The sequence below is a fragment of the Panthera leo genome, chromosome D4 (genome assembly GCF_018350215.1).
Source record: "Panthera leo isolate Ple1 chromosome D4, P.leo_Ple1_pat1.1, whole genome shotgun sequence".
NCBI classification, from domain to species: Eukaryota; Metazoa; Chordata; class Mammalia; order Carnivora; family Felidae; genus Panthera; species Panthera leo.
The window spans coordinates 30,531,260-30,547,622 of record NC_056691.1 but is presented as its reverse complement, the minus strand read 5'-3'; the positions used below and the strand labels follow the sequence as shown (position 1 = coordinate 30,547,622).

General features: G+C 35.8%; 1 protein-coding gene and 1 non-coding gene across 16 annotated transcripts in view; one reads left to right on the top strand and one right to left on the bottom strand.

The window, feature by feature from the left end:
- CDC14B (cell division cycle 14B) overlaps nucleotides 1-16,363 on the top strand; it is a 114,526-nt gene that overhangs the window by 65,782 nt on the left and 32,381 nt on the right. For 14 of the 15 annotated variants that reach the window (XR_006196119.1, XR_006196118.1, XM_042913952.1 and 11 more), the window contains exons 5-9: nucleotides 2,552-2,628; nucleotides 7,797-7,863; nucleotides 10,438-10,500; nucleotides 13,527-13,614; nucleotides 13,895-14,125. Coding sequence is in view for 13 of the 15 variants with exons in the window: in XM_042913952.1 (XP_042769886.1) it covers nucleotides 2,552-2,628; nucleotides 7,797-7,863; nucleotides 10,438-10,500; nucleotides 13,527-13,614; nucleotides 13,895-14,125 (526 nt within the window). In the remaining 2 variants the exon portion in view is untranslated. The remainder of the gene's footprint in view (nucleotides 1-2,551; nucleotides 2,629-7,796; nucleotides 7,864-10,437; nucleotides 10,501-13,526; nucleotides 13,615-13,894; nucleotides 14,126-16,363) is intronic. The other variant, XM_042913946.1, reaches the window with a different exon arrangement.
- Nucleotides 7,114-7,259, bottom strand: LOC122205760. Its single transcript, XR_006196251.1, has one exon. It is a non-coding gene; the product is annotated as a U4 spliceosomal RNA (small nuclear RNA).

Genomic DNA, 16,363 nt, shown 5'->3' with positions numbered 1-16,363 from the left:
TAGGCTTATTCTGAGTCTATAAATTTCTTTCAGCTTATCTCATTATACCCAGTATTACCTGTTTAAGTACATTATGTACAAGCATCCCCCAACTAGATTTCAAAAATAACATTTTTTTTTTGTTTTTAAAGTTCATGGCTAGGGATTTAGGTTTTATTCCCCCATAGGAGGAAATGTTATACTGCTCTTGTGTTCTTTGAATTGAACTTATGTTCCAAGGCTAACCCAGAATTATTTAATGTATTAGCGACTGTGTTTTGAAAGTAAGGAAATAATACTATTGCAATTTTAGTAATTAAAGAAACCAAAGAACTGCAATCTTGAGTAAGAGGAATTTTCTTTAATGTGGTGCTTAAGGAAAAATTACTATAATTTGAGAGAAGGTTTTATTAGAAATTTATGGAAAATCTGAAAGAGGTCTCTGGATTTCATTTACTTAAATTATGTATATATACACATATATACTCAAACACAATTGAATCAAACCTGTTTTCACTCTCATTTGCCTCAAAGTGTTTTTTATTTGGTTTTGTTCTTTTGGTTTCAGGGGTGGTGTTTGGAGGGGAGTTGTCTGCTAGTAAGTCCTAAAATAGAATGGAGAAAAGAAAATACTTTACTGATGTTATGTAGTAAGCCTTAGATAAAAAAGGAAGCATGTTGGAGACTAGAAGACAATGAGGAGATTTGGAAAGAGGGATTTGTTTTTTAAAAAGTTTTAAATTTTTCCTGAAAGAATTGTTATGCTGTCTTTCCAAATGAATAGTAATAAAATAAAAAGTCAGTTGATAGGTTGATGCTTAAAAGATAATGTATAGACAAGTATGATGAGTGAGATTATAAATGATTATCTTGTGGCTAATTCATGATAAATTGCAATTGTATATGAGTCAGAAATACTTGTACTTGAAAATTTGTTTGATACTCGGTAACAAAGTATTTCTTTATTCTTGGAATTGATTGTTCTTTGTGGTACTTTTTTTGTGGATTTGTATCTTCCTATAGATAAAGAAATGTTAAGAGATAAATATTGGAAGATTCTGTATAGTTAATTAAAGTTGAGCATTTTTTTTAGAGTAAATGGGATGAAACCATATTGAGAAACAGCCTAGACATTGGGAAAATTTTCCATTTGTGATTCTTAAAACAGAAAATTGGTAAAATGCCCTCTGGAAGCTGAGTTAACTCTTATGACTAGTTTTGGAATATACCCTTCTCTAAGTTTCAAAGATCCTTGCTGGATCTGTGATTTTGTAATTTGTTTTAATCCAATGATTTTTTAAATTTAGGATTTAAACATTTTCTAACCATTAACAAGTAGATTTAGGTTCAGTGAATTAAACATTGAACCACAGTATATATAATATATAATCTATGAACCAGGAGTCAAATGAAACCCACAATGTGGGTCCTCACTTGAGACAGCTCACATTACATTGAAGAAACAGCTCATATATGTATGTAGTAGAGATTAAAAGTTTATAATTAACTTTTTTAATGATTTATTTTTACCAGTCAACATTTAAAGTATATTATCCCAAAGTAAGCTTTAGCACTGACTCTAATTTGTATCATAATATATGTGCCAAATCTAATGCTTGTGGCCACCTCCCCTCCCCTATATATGAGCTGAAAATGCCCTGCCCTGCAGGAAGATTCTGAGTTGGAAAAAGACTTGTGCCTTCAGATAGCATGTGGGTCAGATAATCCCAGGCAAACTTAATTGGAGATTGAAGATGACTTATTTAGAGGGAGGCCAGTAGTTTTTTTAGAACCAGTGACTTGTAAGGAACAGAAGGAGAGTATGAGGCTAGTAAAATCCTTCTGCAACACTACAACTGAGAAGACAGTGGAACAACACGTATAAATTATTGAGAGAAAAGAACTACCCACCAAAAATCATATACATAGTCCATAAATTCAGGGCAGAAAACAAGAAATTATCAGAAATGTGAGGAATACCTACCAGTAATGGACCTGAAATGCTAAAGCATCTACTTGAAGTAATTCTACCAGATAAAAATGGAAGCATAATGTAGTTCTGAGGATGAAAGAAGCCAATGAGAATAGGAGGCAAATGCAGTTTTATAGGAAACTTGTACAGTATTGTAAGTAGTTAAATCTAAATGGATGGAGTTAATAAACTTGCTCTGCCTTTATGTTCTTTTCCACCTTTTCCCCAGTCTCAATCCATCTCCCAACCCTGACCCCCCCCCCACACTTCTTTATGATCATTTCAGCGGCTTTTCATAAAAGAGATGAGGTACAAGCATGTGCTCAGTCTAACATCTTGGTTTAGAAAATCTGTTTTAAAAATTCTATACTTGTTACTACAAAAGGTTGTTGTGAATTTGTTGCTGAGTGTTCTTCCTGCAAGCAACAGAAACTAGCTATGGCAGATTGAAACAAAAAAGGGATTCACTGACGGGGACTCTCAGGATCCTTGGGAAAGCTAGAGACCCAGGCTCAGGTAATTGGAGAGGTCACTTTGCAGTGACAGCACTATATCTTCATTTAGAAATAAATTGCCTTTTTCTTTTCTTTTCATATGTAGGTTATATATTTGGGGAGGACTCCAGAAGAAGCATATAGAATATTAATGTGTGGAAATACATCCTATATTCCTTTCAGGTAAATATAAGAGTGATATGATAAATTCATTCAGTCATGCCCTTGCCAGAAATATCTTGGTATAATTGTTTCTGAAAAAAAGAAGACCTGGTAAATAGTCATTTTAGAGTGGGTGCAAATAATCCGGTAGATCTGGGTTGCTCAACAGTGACATTTTCGACATTTTGTTGTGGGGGCTGTCCTGTGTATTGTAGGACACTCAGCAGCATCCCTGGCTTCTGCCTACTAGTTGCCAGTAATACCTCCACCTCCATGAAATTAATTGTGGAAACCAAAATGTCTCAGACATTGTGAATGTGAATCACTTCTATGTGAGAACCTCTGCCACTCGTGGAAGATAGGCTTTATAATCAGATGACGGTCCTGTAGTTAGAACTCAGGGCTACCGTTGAGGAGTTTGAGTCCTGAGGAGTTGAGAGAGAAGTTTTCCTGATAATCAGGAGTTGGTTGCCACAGCAAAAAGGAACCTCTTTGTCCTAGGGATTTGCCAGCAGAGATAGTGGACAAGGTTGCTAATGCAGCAACACTACTAGAGAAACCAAGTGGCTGTGTCCTAGAGGCACTATGTAAATACTGTCTGTACATGAATGGATGATGTCTTCATCCTCATCTCAAACTTACCAGGTGATTGTGTTGAAGATCTTTTGAAAAAAACTTGTGTTCTTTTTTTTTCTTTAAGTTCTAAAAGTTTCTCTGTGTTTCTCAAAATCCTTGACTTAGTTACATTATCTAAATATTATGTGGCGCTTGACATGTAATAAAGATGTGAAATAATTTTGCTGATTGCATGCTGTGTTGTTAATTTCAAGTGCTGTATTATTCTTCCACTTGTAAGTTAGGTAGTGATTTTAGTATTGTTGCATATACCTTGAATGTCTGATTTGGAAGGTAATGGCTTCACTTTTTAAATGTAAGCTTGTGAATTTGACTTCATTGTGGACAAGCTTTAGGAGGGTCTCCCCTTGGGCAGAATCTTCAATAACTGTAGGACTGTCCATAGACTTACTCCATGAAATAGATATTTGTTTCAATTACATATTGCACTAAAGATTGTATATTAAGTGATTTAGCAAATTGGAAGAATTACTTTGAACCCAGTACTATCACCTTTCTTTCTAGTGCAAGGATTATGTTAGGTATTCTGTTATTTGAGGTGGGTAGGGAGAGATGGAGATAATTTTCTAACATGGAGAGTGTGCTACTTTTCTTCTCAACCTGTAATCTAATAGCAACCATATACTTCCTTTAGAAGAAAGGCTTGTATCTGTGGTCTGTGAGTCACAGGAACATTGATATACAGTGATAATTTAGTTGTACAGAGCTCTTTATATTGATATTCCTCTATAACAGTGCCATTCTCAAAGTTTATAGCATAAGGTCTTGAAATAGAATAAGTGCACACATTTCATATAATGCAAGTAAGGATCCATGGAACACTGTTGATGTAAAAGAGAGTTTGCATTGATTTAAATGCAAAGGCCAAAAATAGAATAAATGTTGCTTTTTTTTTTTGCCATACCTGAGTTTAAAATTACTGAAGTTTGGCACTGAGAAATGAAGTTAGTTACTTCTAGTCCCAGGAGCAAATGTTTGTAATTCTTTAAAAAATAGGACTTAGCTAGAAACAGCTCAAGATGGTAAAATATGAATCTTTGCAGTCACAGATGCCAGATAATTTGATATATCTAAAGTATTGTGTCTCCAAGTGTGGCCTATGAATTAGTGTCAATCTGTGAAGTTTTTGTTCCAGTTAAGTATAGCAATTGAGAGCAAGATTTTAGAGACTTTGGTAATAATGTAATAGGATATTTTTATGTGTGTGGAATCGAATATTAGAAGAATTTGGGCTTGTATTTAATATGTTTTTTACCTTCTGTTTTTCTAGTAATTCATTTTTGTTTATAAAAAATGCATTTTTATGAATAAAATACTTTTTTATTTACAGAAATAAAATTGTGTTATTTGGGGTATGTAATAGTACAGTACTGTTGTATTTTATACTTAACTGCATTCTACAAGAGTATCAGCATATGGCAGATATAATAATCTGGTGCTTTATCACATGTTACTATTCTGTTGAACTTCCTAGTTAGAAAGTAGGCCAGTCAGAATTAATAAAGCTTGATAATAATTTTTAAGTTTGATAATATTTTGGAAGAGATTGCATTATAGTCTTTTATTCTTGCCACTTGAAGTGCATAGTATAAATATAGCTGTTAAGAAGAATAGCATTGATTTACAGTTAAAAAACTTTTGGTTCTCCACAGCAATATTTAATTAGATTTAATTCAACCTAGATATAATTCTTCAACCACTGAGTTGACTTGATTTCTTAATGGATATATTGAGTATTTCTCTCTGCATGTCTAAATGAAAAAATAGTATAAAATGTAGTTCGATATTTTCTTGATACCTTAGGATTATGGTTATGAAGAGCATATATTTCTATTTTTTTGGTTATTACCTATAATACTCTTTTGCTTCTTAGTTGATTTTTTTTATGGTGGAGGGGGTCTCTACTTACTATTTTCAGCCCACTAACCTCATGTGTATATGTAGCTACCATCCAGTTCAGTGTACAGAACACTGCCAGCACCCCTGAAGATTCCTTTCAGCCCTTTTCTAGTGAGTAGCCACCCCCTAAGTAACCACTGCTGACTTCTACCACATCAGTTAGTTTTTCTTGACTTTGAACTTCTTATAAATGGAGTCAGAGAGTAGGCATTTCGCAGAACTGGGACTAGCTTTTAAAATACATCATGCCTGTGAGATGTATCTGTGTTGTGGCAGGCATCAGTAGTTCATCTTTTTTTTTACTGCTTTTGTAGCATTCCATTCTATGAATACATCACAACTTATTTGCTTTTTGTCCTTTTGATGGATTCCTGGGTTGTTTGCAGTTTGGGGCTATTATGCATACAAGCCACCGCAAAATCTGTTATTTTTTAAACTAGTATTTGACACTGTTTTGCAGTTTCTCAGCAATACTCCTTCATTGATTCTCATCTGCTTTTCTAAGTTTGTTAAATGATCTTACCCGCCCCAACCTTACATCTAGATTCATAGCTGCTATTCTGCTGTTTTGAAGAAGCTTGATTGCTTGGGTAGAAGGAAGGAAGTGTGGGTGTGTTTAAAGTTGGAGGTGTTAATGAAGTAAACGGGAATGAATAAAGATTCTTGTCATCTATTCAGGTAGTATGATGCATGAGGAAGAACTTTAGCTGAGCCCAGATCAAAGCTTGTCGAATCATCATCGACTAGAGCAGGGCTTGGCCCATAGTAGGTTCTCAGAAAATATTCAATAAGTAAATGCATCAAGTTATCACAAAGACTGAATCAACATGTCTTTAATTTCACTGGGGAAGAATTAGCAGTACGTTAAGAAGATAATAAAAGTGGTAAAAACACTGGGATGCGATTTGAGACTTTACCATATTTCCTCTGATAATTTTGATTTGGTTTAGGCTAAATTACTTAATTTCCTTACCCATAGGTTCTTTATCTAAAAATGTTCTTTATTCCATGAAAGAATTATTTCTACAAATCAACAAATATTTGTGTTGATTATATAGGTCAGTGGTTCTTAAACTTGAACATGCATCACAGTCACCTGGAGGACCTGTTAGAACAAAAATTACCTGGCCCACCCACATAGAACCTCTGACTCAGTGGGTCTGGGGTGGAGCTGGGAATTAGCAGGTGCTGCTGATCGTTTGATCAGTGACCACACTGATAACTGCTACGGGTCGTTTTGTTTTTCTCCTCCCGAATATTACCAATAAACTACTGGTAAAATCATTTTCTAGGTTGCATAGAGACCTGGTCTAGCTTTTGGATGAGCAGCTTTTTAAATTCAGAAGCTTACTGGACAAAAATGGCACATTGTAAGACTTTGTGTGCAATCCTATGAAGGGTAACCTATAACTTAACTCAGTAATTCTAACCAATCCAGACAGTAATGTCTAAAACTAAAATAGTCCTTTTCCTCCTTGTTCATGTTGCTATGAAAGTCTGTATTCTTAAGGTTTATGTAAGTTGACATCTTAAATAATTTTTCAGGTTAAGTAATACTACAATTGAAAACTCAACCAAGACAGGCAATTAATGATGGCTTCACTAGCAGCTGTTTCCACCAGGGGACCAAATAAGGACCATTCAGAGAGTCACAGTTGTTTGGCATGTCTAGAGTGATCACAATTAAATTAATTTTTATCTTGTCTAATTCCAAACATTTTTACTTCGTAATGGCTCACAGTAGCTAGAAGGGGGAAGTAGATGGGATTGGAGTTCAAAACCTTAACTGACATTAAGAGATTTGTGCTAAGATTACAGATAGATGTTGATGAGGTGTTGGGCTGTTGGGCGGAGTTGTCTGTAAACTAATTTAAGCACTTCCCCAAGAGCACTAAAGCTCTACTAAAGGTGGTTGGCCCCTTAGTTCCTGTGGTTTTCTTGGTATTCTAATCTTGTAAGAATCAGAAAGAAGTTACTCAGTTAACTTGTTAAAAATTGTGAAAGCATAATGAGAAGAGCAGACTGCTTTCTTTTTAGCTTGCAACTAGTATTTCAGTTAGCAATAATTGCGCCTCGGATAAACCTCATTGGCTACAATACTGCCACTGTGCAAAGCTTGCACCTAGTATTTCAAATATTACTTTGATTTCCCAATATTGTTTTCCTTCATGGATAGACCTATACCTGCGGCACATACTTACAACATGCACACACATATATGTGTATACAGAATCAAAAAGAAGTCTTACCTGGTAACAGTTTAATATGGTATTTTCCAGTAAAAAAGAAAAAATTCAATGCCTTGCTCTTTTGTGGGGAAGGGTACATATTACTGATTAGAACTTAAGCAACTTTTGAAGCCCAGCCATCAAGGCCAAAAATGATCTAGGGAGATCATTTGAAATTTAAAAAGTGGTCATTATTGATTCATGCCTATAAAATAATATCTACTGGAATAGGTAGAAACTGCAGTGAAATTTATAACAATGACTTATCCTTGACTTAAAAATCGAAAGGCAAGATTTTTGTTTTTTGAGTCTGATCCTGAGTATGTGGTTTGCTTTTAAATACTAGTCTGCTTTGTCTTGAGGTAAGTGTACTACAGAAAATTAAATTTAACGGAGCTATGTATTTCAATACTTTTGGGATTTCAGAGATGCTGCCTATGGAAGTTGCAATTTCTACATTACACTTCTTGACTGTTTTCATGCAGTAAAGAAGGTAAGTGAATTGTAAGATGTGTTCAGTGTTGAGTTGGAAGACTAGGCCTTTTCTGCAAGGATCTTCCAAGATGTGTATGATGTCAGAGATGTCCCATTTCCCACTAACTTTGGAATAATGCCAAACCAGTAAATGATTTTTCTGAATCTGAGTGTTTCTCGAATGAGTTGGGAAAAAAGCCACTTGAACAACAGAGCTAGTTATGTAATTAGGTTCTAAATCCAGACATGTTTTGGGTGTGTTGTGATTTCAAAGAAAAACAAAAAGTAAATAGATTACTGGTTTCCGAGTTGTCTTTGATTTATGTATTTTATGGGTCTGATAGCCACCAATCCTATTTACCACAGACATTTCTGTAATGCAGTAATTGATACAAACACTTCGTTTTGTGTCTTCAAGCATTCAATTTCTAGCTCAGCAGAAGAATTTGTGTAGTCCATTAGTTTGTTACTAGGTTTTATGTAAGACTAAGTAGGTCACCACTGCTTTGTCAAAGTTATTTAAAAATAACTGCTGTGTTTTATAACCAGTACTGCCTGCCGTCTTTGACTCCCAGGGACACCTTTAATATCACATTCTAAATGAATGGGGTCCCCTGGAGTTACGTGACGCAGGCACACTCCCTCCCTCAGGTATGTGTCTTGAATGTCAGGGCAGCACAAGAAACTAGAATTTAAATCAGTAGCCCATGGATCAAATACACTTTCAACAACATCTCAAGTTTTATGTGACTTACATTCACACAGTCAAAAGGAGCCCTGGTTTGCTTTCTTGTATAATGAAACATGGTGGCTTTCTGAGAAATTTGAAGACTAGTTAGTATACTAATTCAGATATTAATTAGTATATCTTTTTTTTCCTGTATTAGGCAACAAGGTATAGAACTTAATGTTGTTTTGGGTTTGAGTCCAGTGACTGTTAATAAAGGTGATCAAGTTCGTTGCCACAGGCTCTGAGGCAGCTCCATCAGGCCTCACTTTAGGCGGGTAATGTGCAGAGGAGGTGATCAAGAGATGGAGGGTATAAATGACCCCTGGGAACTGCTAATGCAGGCAGGTATACCTCTCCTTATGCTAGGGTTCCCTTCTCTCTACTTCCACTTCCTTTAAAAAGAGAGGTGAAAAACTTAGAGGGCCTTGGAAATGGTCCACTCTAACATTCTATTGTTATTTGTCAGCTTAGTTTTTTTCTTTTTTATCAGATATTATATCCAAAGCCTAATTAATTAGCAGGAACTATAAGTCAAAGACTCCTTTTCTTGCTCTATATTTAATTTTATTCGAGAGTCAACAGCTTCTGATTTTCAAGTTAAACATTTTTAATTTGTAGCTGATTTTGAATATTATTGCATATAAAAAAGGTTTATAAAAGTAATTGTGACTTCATTTTAATGCAGCTTCTAATAGGTTCTCCTTATGAGTAGAAATTGCCTTTAAACTACATTTTATTGTTTCACTCTGTTAAGAGCATATAGTTCAAATAGCATGACATATATTGAGTATTTTGAATTCAAAGAAATATAACTAATCATAGTCTTGGAATTAGAATTTAAATAGCTATATTTTTTTAAATGAGGGTTTTTTGTTTGATACTGTAGCCTTCTCATTTTCCATTCATATTTCAGTGGTTTAAATTTTGAAAGCTGAGTTTATAGAGTCATTCCTTTTGAACCAAGAATACCTTGCTGATCAAGAATTTTTACACACAGAGATGGAAAGTACAGCATAGAGAATATAATCAGTAGTAGAACAATAACATTGTATGGTGACAGATTGGGACTACACTTAGCATGGTGAGCACTGAGTAATGTGTAACATTGTCAACTTCGTTATGTTGGACACCTGAAACTAATAAAACATTGTCAACTACAACAACAACAAAAAATCCTTGGTTGCATGCTGGCTGGCTCAGTGAGCAGGGATAACACCTCTCAGAGGCCACCAGCTTGTCTTTGTCTCAGAAATTAGATACTCTGTTTATTTTGCTTAGCATGACCTGCCCGCTGCAACTGAGGGAGGCTACAGAATAGAACAGAAATTTTATGGGTTTTCTTTTTATTGAAAGAAGAATTTTTTCCTCAAAATTTTGAATTTTGTTGTATCAGGAACATTCATCTTTTAATCCAAATTCAGAAGAATTTGAAAGTGAAGATATTTATGAAGTGGTGGGATTTGTTTGGGATAAGCTAACCTATGATTTACTTCTTTTTTATTATTTATTTAAGGACCATTGCTTGGTGGTGTTGATCATTAGATCAGCTAACTAACTTATTAAAGTTAGTATGATTACTTTGAAGTCTTCATTAGTTAGCTGTGCATGGATAGGATGATTGATGAAGGAAAATAAAAACAAATCAAATCCCATTAAAATAAATATTATTATAGCTAATTTTCCAGATAATGGAAGCATTTAAAACACATAGCCCACCTTCTTTGAAAACTATTAAGTGGAACAAAATCTAAATATAATAATGCTCTTTTGGGTTACCTCCTGATATCTTTAATTAGGAAATTGGATCGGAAATTGTTCTCTTATTTGCATCTTTATTCTTAAAAGCTTTCCTTTGGATTTTAGGCAATGCAGTATGACTTCCTTAATTTCAACACATTTAACCTTGATGAATATGAACACTATGAAGTAAGTTTTCAAGGATACTGCTTTTAACTCCTTTATTCATGTTTTACTTACAGAGGTAATATTCTTGTTTTTTGAAGAGGTAAACAATTTAGATATGTATAGAGAAAAAAAAAAGGCAAGTCTTTATCCTCTTACCCCCATTCTGTAGTTCCAGTTCTTAGTGGTGATTTGTATATTTGATGCATCTTTCCCAGAGTGCATGAATGTGCTCCTGGGCATTTTTCTTTCATGTTTAATTTTTTTAGTACTGATAATTTTCATAGAGTGATTAAATGAGGAGATTTAAAAACCCTTAGCATAGGATCTGGTGAGGTGAATAAAAGTCCTTATACATCTAATTACCTCTGGAAAATGTTTTTATCATGACCTTTTGTTTGTATGAAGTCAAGACACTTCTGGGTGCAAATTACAGAAAGTAAATACAAATGGCTTAAATAAAAAAGGGGACATTTATTGATTTACATAAATAAAAAGTCTAGGAGCAGGTGTAACTTCAGGTATGACCAGGTGAATGTACTCAGGTACTCGCCAGTAAAAGCTAGTTTTGTTACCAGGCCAGCCCTCCCCAGTAGTGATGGCGACCAGCATCTTTGATTGACTCACTGGGCAAACTCATCAGAAGAAACCCACAAGTTCCTCATTGGCCTGCCTTATTAGATCATGTGCCTTGCTCTGAGCTAGACTGTGTTCCTAGTGAGGGTAGTTGTTGGGTGGATCATCTCAGTAGTTGGAGGGGTATGCTGGGATCAGCCCTGTCAAACCACACAGACAATAAAAGAGAGAAACAGAAAGAAGAAAGTCCAGGAAGGCAAAACAATAGATGTCCTCTACATTTGTAAATGTAGTATATTTTAAAGAGTAAGTAATTTGATTCTGCCATTCCACCCTTTAAGTAGTAAGATGCTATCATGCTAAAGGTCTTTTTTGCCAAGAGTACTTGTGGGATCTTGTCTTTTTATCCTACTGTAGTTATCTGGAGCAGGCATTCTCACCAATAATGGAGTGATTCCAACAGACAGCACTTTTATGCAACAGTGTCTGGAATCCTCAGATAACTGTCCTTTCACAATTTCTAGAGTATTATTTTTTTTAATGTTTTAAAAAAATTTATTCAGAGAGAGAGAGAGTGGGCGAGGGGCAGAGAGAGAGGAGAGAGAGAATCCCAAGCAGGTTCCACACTGTCAGCGCAGAGTCTGACGTGGGCTCGATCTCAAGAACCTTGAGATCATGACCTGAGCCAAAATTCAAGAGCTGGACACCCAACTGACTGAGTCAGCGAGGTGCCCCTAGAGCACCTATTATTTTAAACTTTCAGGTATAACTGAACTGTTCTAATAGTTACGGTTAGTCATTACTGTGATGTACCAAAGATCTAAAACATACCATGATTGATTCATTCGGGCCAACCATATCTTTACTTCTCTGTAATACCAGTATGTTTCTGAAGTACAGTATATATTTAATGCACATCCTAAACTGATAAATATAACTTATTTATTAATACCATTATTTTTGTGCTTGTCCTCATAAAATTAAACATTTAAAATAAAATATGCTTTCTCTTTCTAGGCAAATAAAACTACTAAGAACACCAGTTGGTGTTCCTTCAGTGGAGCAGTGATGCCTTTATGTGTTACTGAGGAGTAGTATAGGTGCTAATTAGCTTCCCTCTCACTAATGCAGAAATTGCAGTGTTGGGGGTAGTAGCAAGGTTGCCCCCATATGCTGTTTACTTTCAGTGAAACTGCACTGAAACTCAAGGAACTGTTTAAGTAGCTACAAGCCATGGATAGTTTTGTTTCTCTACAGATATTTAGAAATTTTGGAGTAGTGTCTTTCATTGATTCCCCGATGCCCATTTTTTCCTATTACATTACTTTTCTGAATTCAAGATGCATCTTATAATATGTGATGTCTGCAATTCTGTAAAATCTAATCACATGTTTCTCATAATAAAATCTCTAGATTTCTGATTCCATTTCAAAGTTGGAATACCTGGACATGTTTTCATTCTTGCTTAGGCCTTTTAGTATGGAACAAGGGTTCGTTAATTCCCCTCACTGATAATTAAGTCAAATAAATTGGATTTGGGTTACCTGACTGGCAACTCCAGTTGTAGATAGTCAGGCAACTCCCAGTTTATTGCTTACTTGTTCTTAGGTGCGCATAAGTATACCCCAATTGCTTGTTTTTGTTGCTAGTTCTCTCCTCCACTATCAAGTCTTCTACTTCCTGCTTCAGTTTTTGTGTATCCATTTCTATTATTGTTATAGTTGAGCTGTATTTATCCTACAATAATTATTATGGTAACTCAGTTGAAAGGACTTAGTAACAGGAAGTAAGGTGTTTTAAATATCAGTTTATGTTCACGCTTTTTTCTAAAGCTGTACTGTGAAATTAGTGTACTTGTAATTTTGTGGTGGGTTTAGTGCAAATTCTTCATTGACCCTTTTACTAAATAGGTAACAAAATGATGGAAGTATGTGTCTCTAGAAATAAAGTGTAAATATCAAGAAATCAGAAGTCCACCCCCCCCCCCACCCCCCCCCTGCTTTGTTCAAGGAGTCAAGATTGCTCATGTTGGAAGCCAGTTAGTCATTCAGGGAAATAGGAAAGTTTCTAAGATCCCTCATAATAAAAAGTTTGCTTTCTTATTAATTAGCAGCAATTATATGAGAATTTACCTGGATAAAATAATTAAAATACTTAGGTATATTTTGAATAGCAGCAGTTAGCTCTGTTTTCCAAAGGCTGACTATCCAAGCAAAGGAACACTGTTTTTAAAAACATGATTAGAAAAATAAATAAATAAAAAAATAAAAACATGATTAGGATCAGAAGAAGTTAACTACTCCCAGGGAGTACTCATAGCAGGCTAAATTTTAGTTTCCTATCTCATGGTCATTTATAAACTGATTCTGTGCTAAAATAAATGGATTTGAAGTCCTTCAGACACTCAGTATTGGGAAGGAGTGTGGATGGGAGATCAAGTCTAAAAATGAATTGTACTGGTCTTTCCTTTGCAGAAAGCAGAAAATGGAGATTTAAATTGGATAATACCAGACCGATTTATTGCCTTCTGTGGACCTCATTCAAGAACCAGACTTGAAAGTGGTATGCAAAAATAATGGGACCTAGTATCGTTTTGTTATTAAAAGTATCTATCCTGTATTTTCTTTTGAAAGAGGCCAAAGGTCTGTCTTAATTATTTAAATATACTTGGTCATTTTTATTCTGCCAGGCTTTTAACTTTTTGAATTAATGCTTTTATAGTTATAATCAAATTGGTATTCCACCCCCAGGTCAGATACTCTTTCCACCCAATTACAGGTGAAATTGTTAAGCATTGTTTTCTTTCTGCATTTGACAATATCTGGTGAATTTTTTTATGTAGGTTACCACCAACATTCTCCTGAGGCTTATATTCCATATTTTAAGAATCACAACGTTACTACTATTATTCGTCTGAATAAAAGGATGTATGATGCCAAACGCTTTACGAATGCTGGTTTCGATCACTATGACCTTTTCTTTGCGGATGGCAGCACCCCTACTGATGCCATCGTCAAAGAATTTTTGGATATTTGTGAAAATGCGGAGGGTGCCATTGCAGTACATTGTAAAGGTATGTTTCTAGGATTGGTTAAAGATGCTGGACACATATGTATGTACGTTTAGAAACACACCATGCCCCTTTAGGTTATATGCCAGGATACATGAAGCTGCCTTTGTTGTTGTTTGTAAGTTGCTGTTTTCTTAAAACCACTTTATTGAGGTATGATTGACATTAAAAAGCTGTGTGTATATCGAATGCCTTTAAAACCCTAATTTTGGGGTGCCTGGGTGGCTCAGTTGGTTAAGCATCCAACTCTTGGTTTCAGCTCAGCTCATGATCTCCTGGTTATGGGAATGAGCCCCATGTCAGGCTCTGCACTGAGTGCGGAGCCTTCTTAGTGTTCTCCCTTTCCCTCTCCCTCTGCCCCTCCCCTGCTCTTTCGCTTTCGCTTTCGCTTTCTCTCTTTCTCTTCCTCTCTTTCACACTCTCAAAAAAGACATCCTAATTTCATATGAAAAGTGTCATAAATTAACTTGTATTCATTGGTAACCCTGCAAAGGCTTATCTATCACATTGAAATGCATTCATTTATTCCTCGAATATTTACTCAGTGCTCTCTGTTTGATATGTTCTAGAATATGTCAATGAACAGAGCAGACTCTAAGAGCTTGTCTTTGTGGTGCTTATATTCTAACAAGTTTCTGTGTTTTTAGCAGTTAAAGCAGTGCTTTAGCACTTAGTAAGTATTTATTGAATGAATGACTGTGTAATAATATACTGTATGATGTACTAGGATTTCAGTACTTTCCATTTCAGTAATGGAAAGAACAGAGAGAAGATTAGTAAGGAAATAGAGGATTTGAACAACACAGTAAAACCGACTTAGAAATAACAGACACACCCAGAACACTGACCCCCAAAAAGGGAGCACACATTTGTCTTAAGGATACCCACGACATGGTAGTAATGGTCGCACAGCAATGAGTTGGTTAATGCCACTGAAATGGACACTTAACAATGGTGACCATGATCTCCAGACACCAGCCCTAAAGAAACGTAGATCTCTGAATTATCTGACAAGGAATTTAAAACAGCTGACTTTAAAAATTAGGGGCTTCTGGCTGGCTCACCCAGAGTGTGCAACTCTTGATCTCAGGGTTGTGAGTTCAAGCCCCACCTTGGGTGTGAAGCCTACTTTAAGTAAACTGTGAAAAAAATGCTCAGTGAGCTAAAAGGAAACATAAGGAAGGTAGTGAAACCAGGAAAATGATGCATGAACAAAAATGGTAAATTTTATGTCAGGTATATTTTACCACAATTTAAAAAAATAAATAATTATGGGGCGCCTGGCTGGCTCAGTCGGTTGAGCTTCCGACTTCGGCTTAGGTCACGATCTCACTATCTGTGAGTTCGAGCCCCGCGTCGGGCTCTGTGCTGACAGCTCAGAGCCTGGAGCCTGCTTCGGATTCTGTGTCTCCCTCTCTCTCTAACCCTCCCCCGCTCATGCTCTGTCTCTGTCTCAAAAATAAAATAAACCATTAAAAAAAATTTTTTTTTTAAATAAAAAAATAAATAATTAAAACAAAATCCAACATTGGTTATTTCATTTTTTTTTAAATTACAATAAGCAATTGAGGTTATGCTCAGCTGAGCTCCTCATTCAGGGTGGTTTTGCCCCCCAGAGAACATTTGGCAATGTCTGAAGACATTGTTTTGTTTTGTTTTGTTTTGTTTTCACAACTTGGTGGGAAGATGCTACTGGCATCTGGTGGCTATAGGCCAGTGATGCTCTTAAACAGCCTACAGTGCACAGGAGAGCCCCCATACCAGCCCCCAAATTCAGTAGTGCTAAGGGTGAGAAACCCGGAAGTTGACTGGGGACCAGTTAAAAACCTGAAGAGGATTTGATAGGATTGGATCTTTGTTTCGGGAAGAAAACTGATGATACTATAAAGCGTGGATTATCATATGCAAAGTGAGATTATCTAGGGAGTGTATTAATTTGCTTGGGGTACCACGTCAGAATCCCACAGACTGTGTAGTTTAAACAGAAGTTATTTTTTCACAGTTGAGAAGCTAGAAATTCAAGATCAGGGTGTTGGCAAAGGTTGGATTCTGATGAGGCCTCTTCCTGGGTTTCAGACAGCTGCCTTCTTTTTCCTATGTGTACACTCACTCCTGGTGTCTCTTCCTCTAATTTAAAAAAATTTTTTTAAATGTTTATTTAATTTTAAGAGAGAGAGACAAAGCGTGAGCAAGGTGAGGTGGGGTGGTGGGGGCAGAGAGAGAGGGAGACACAGAATCTGA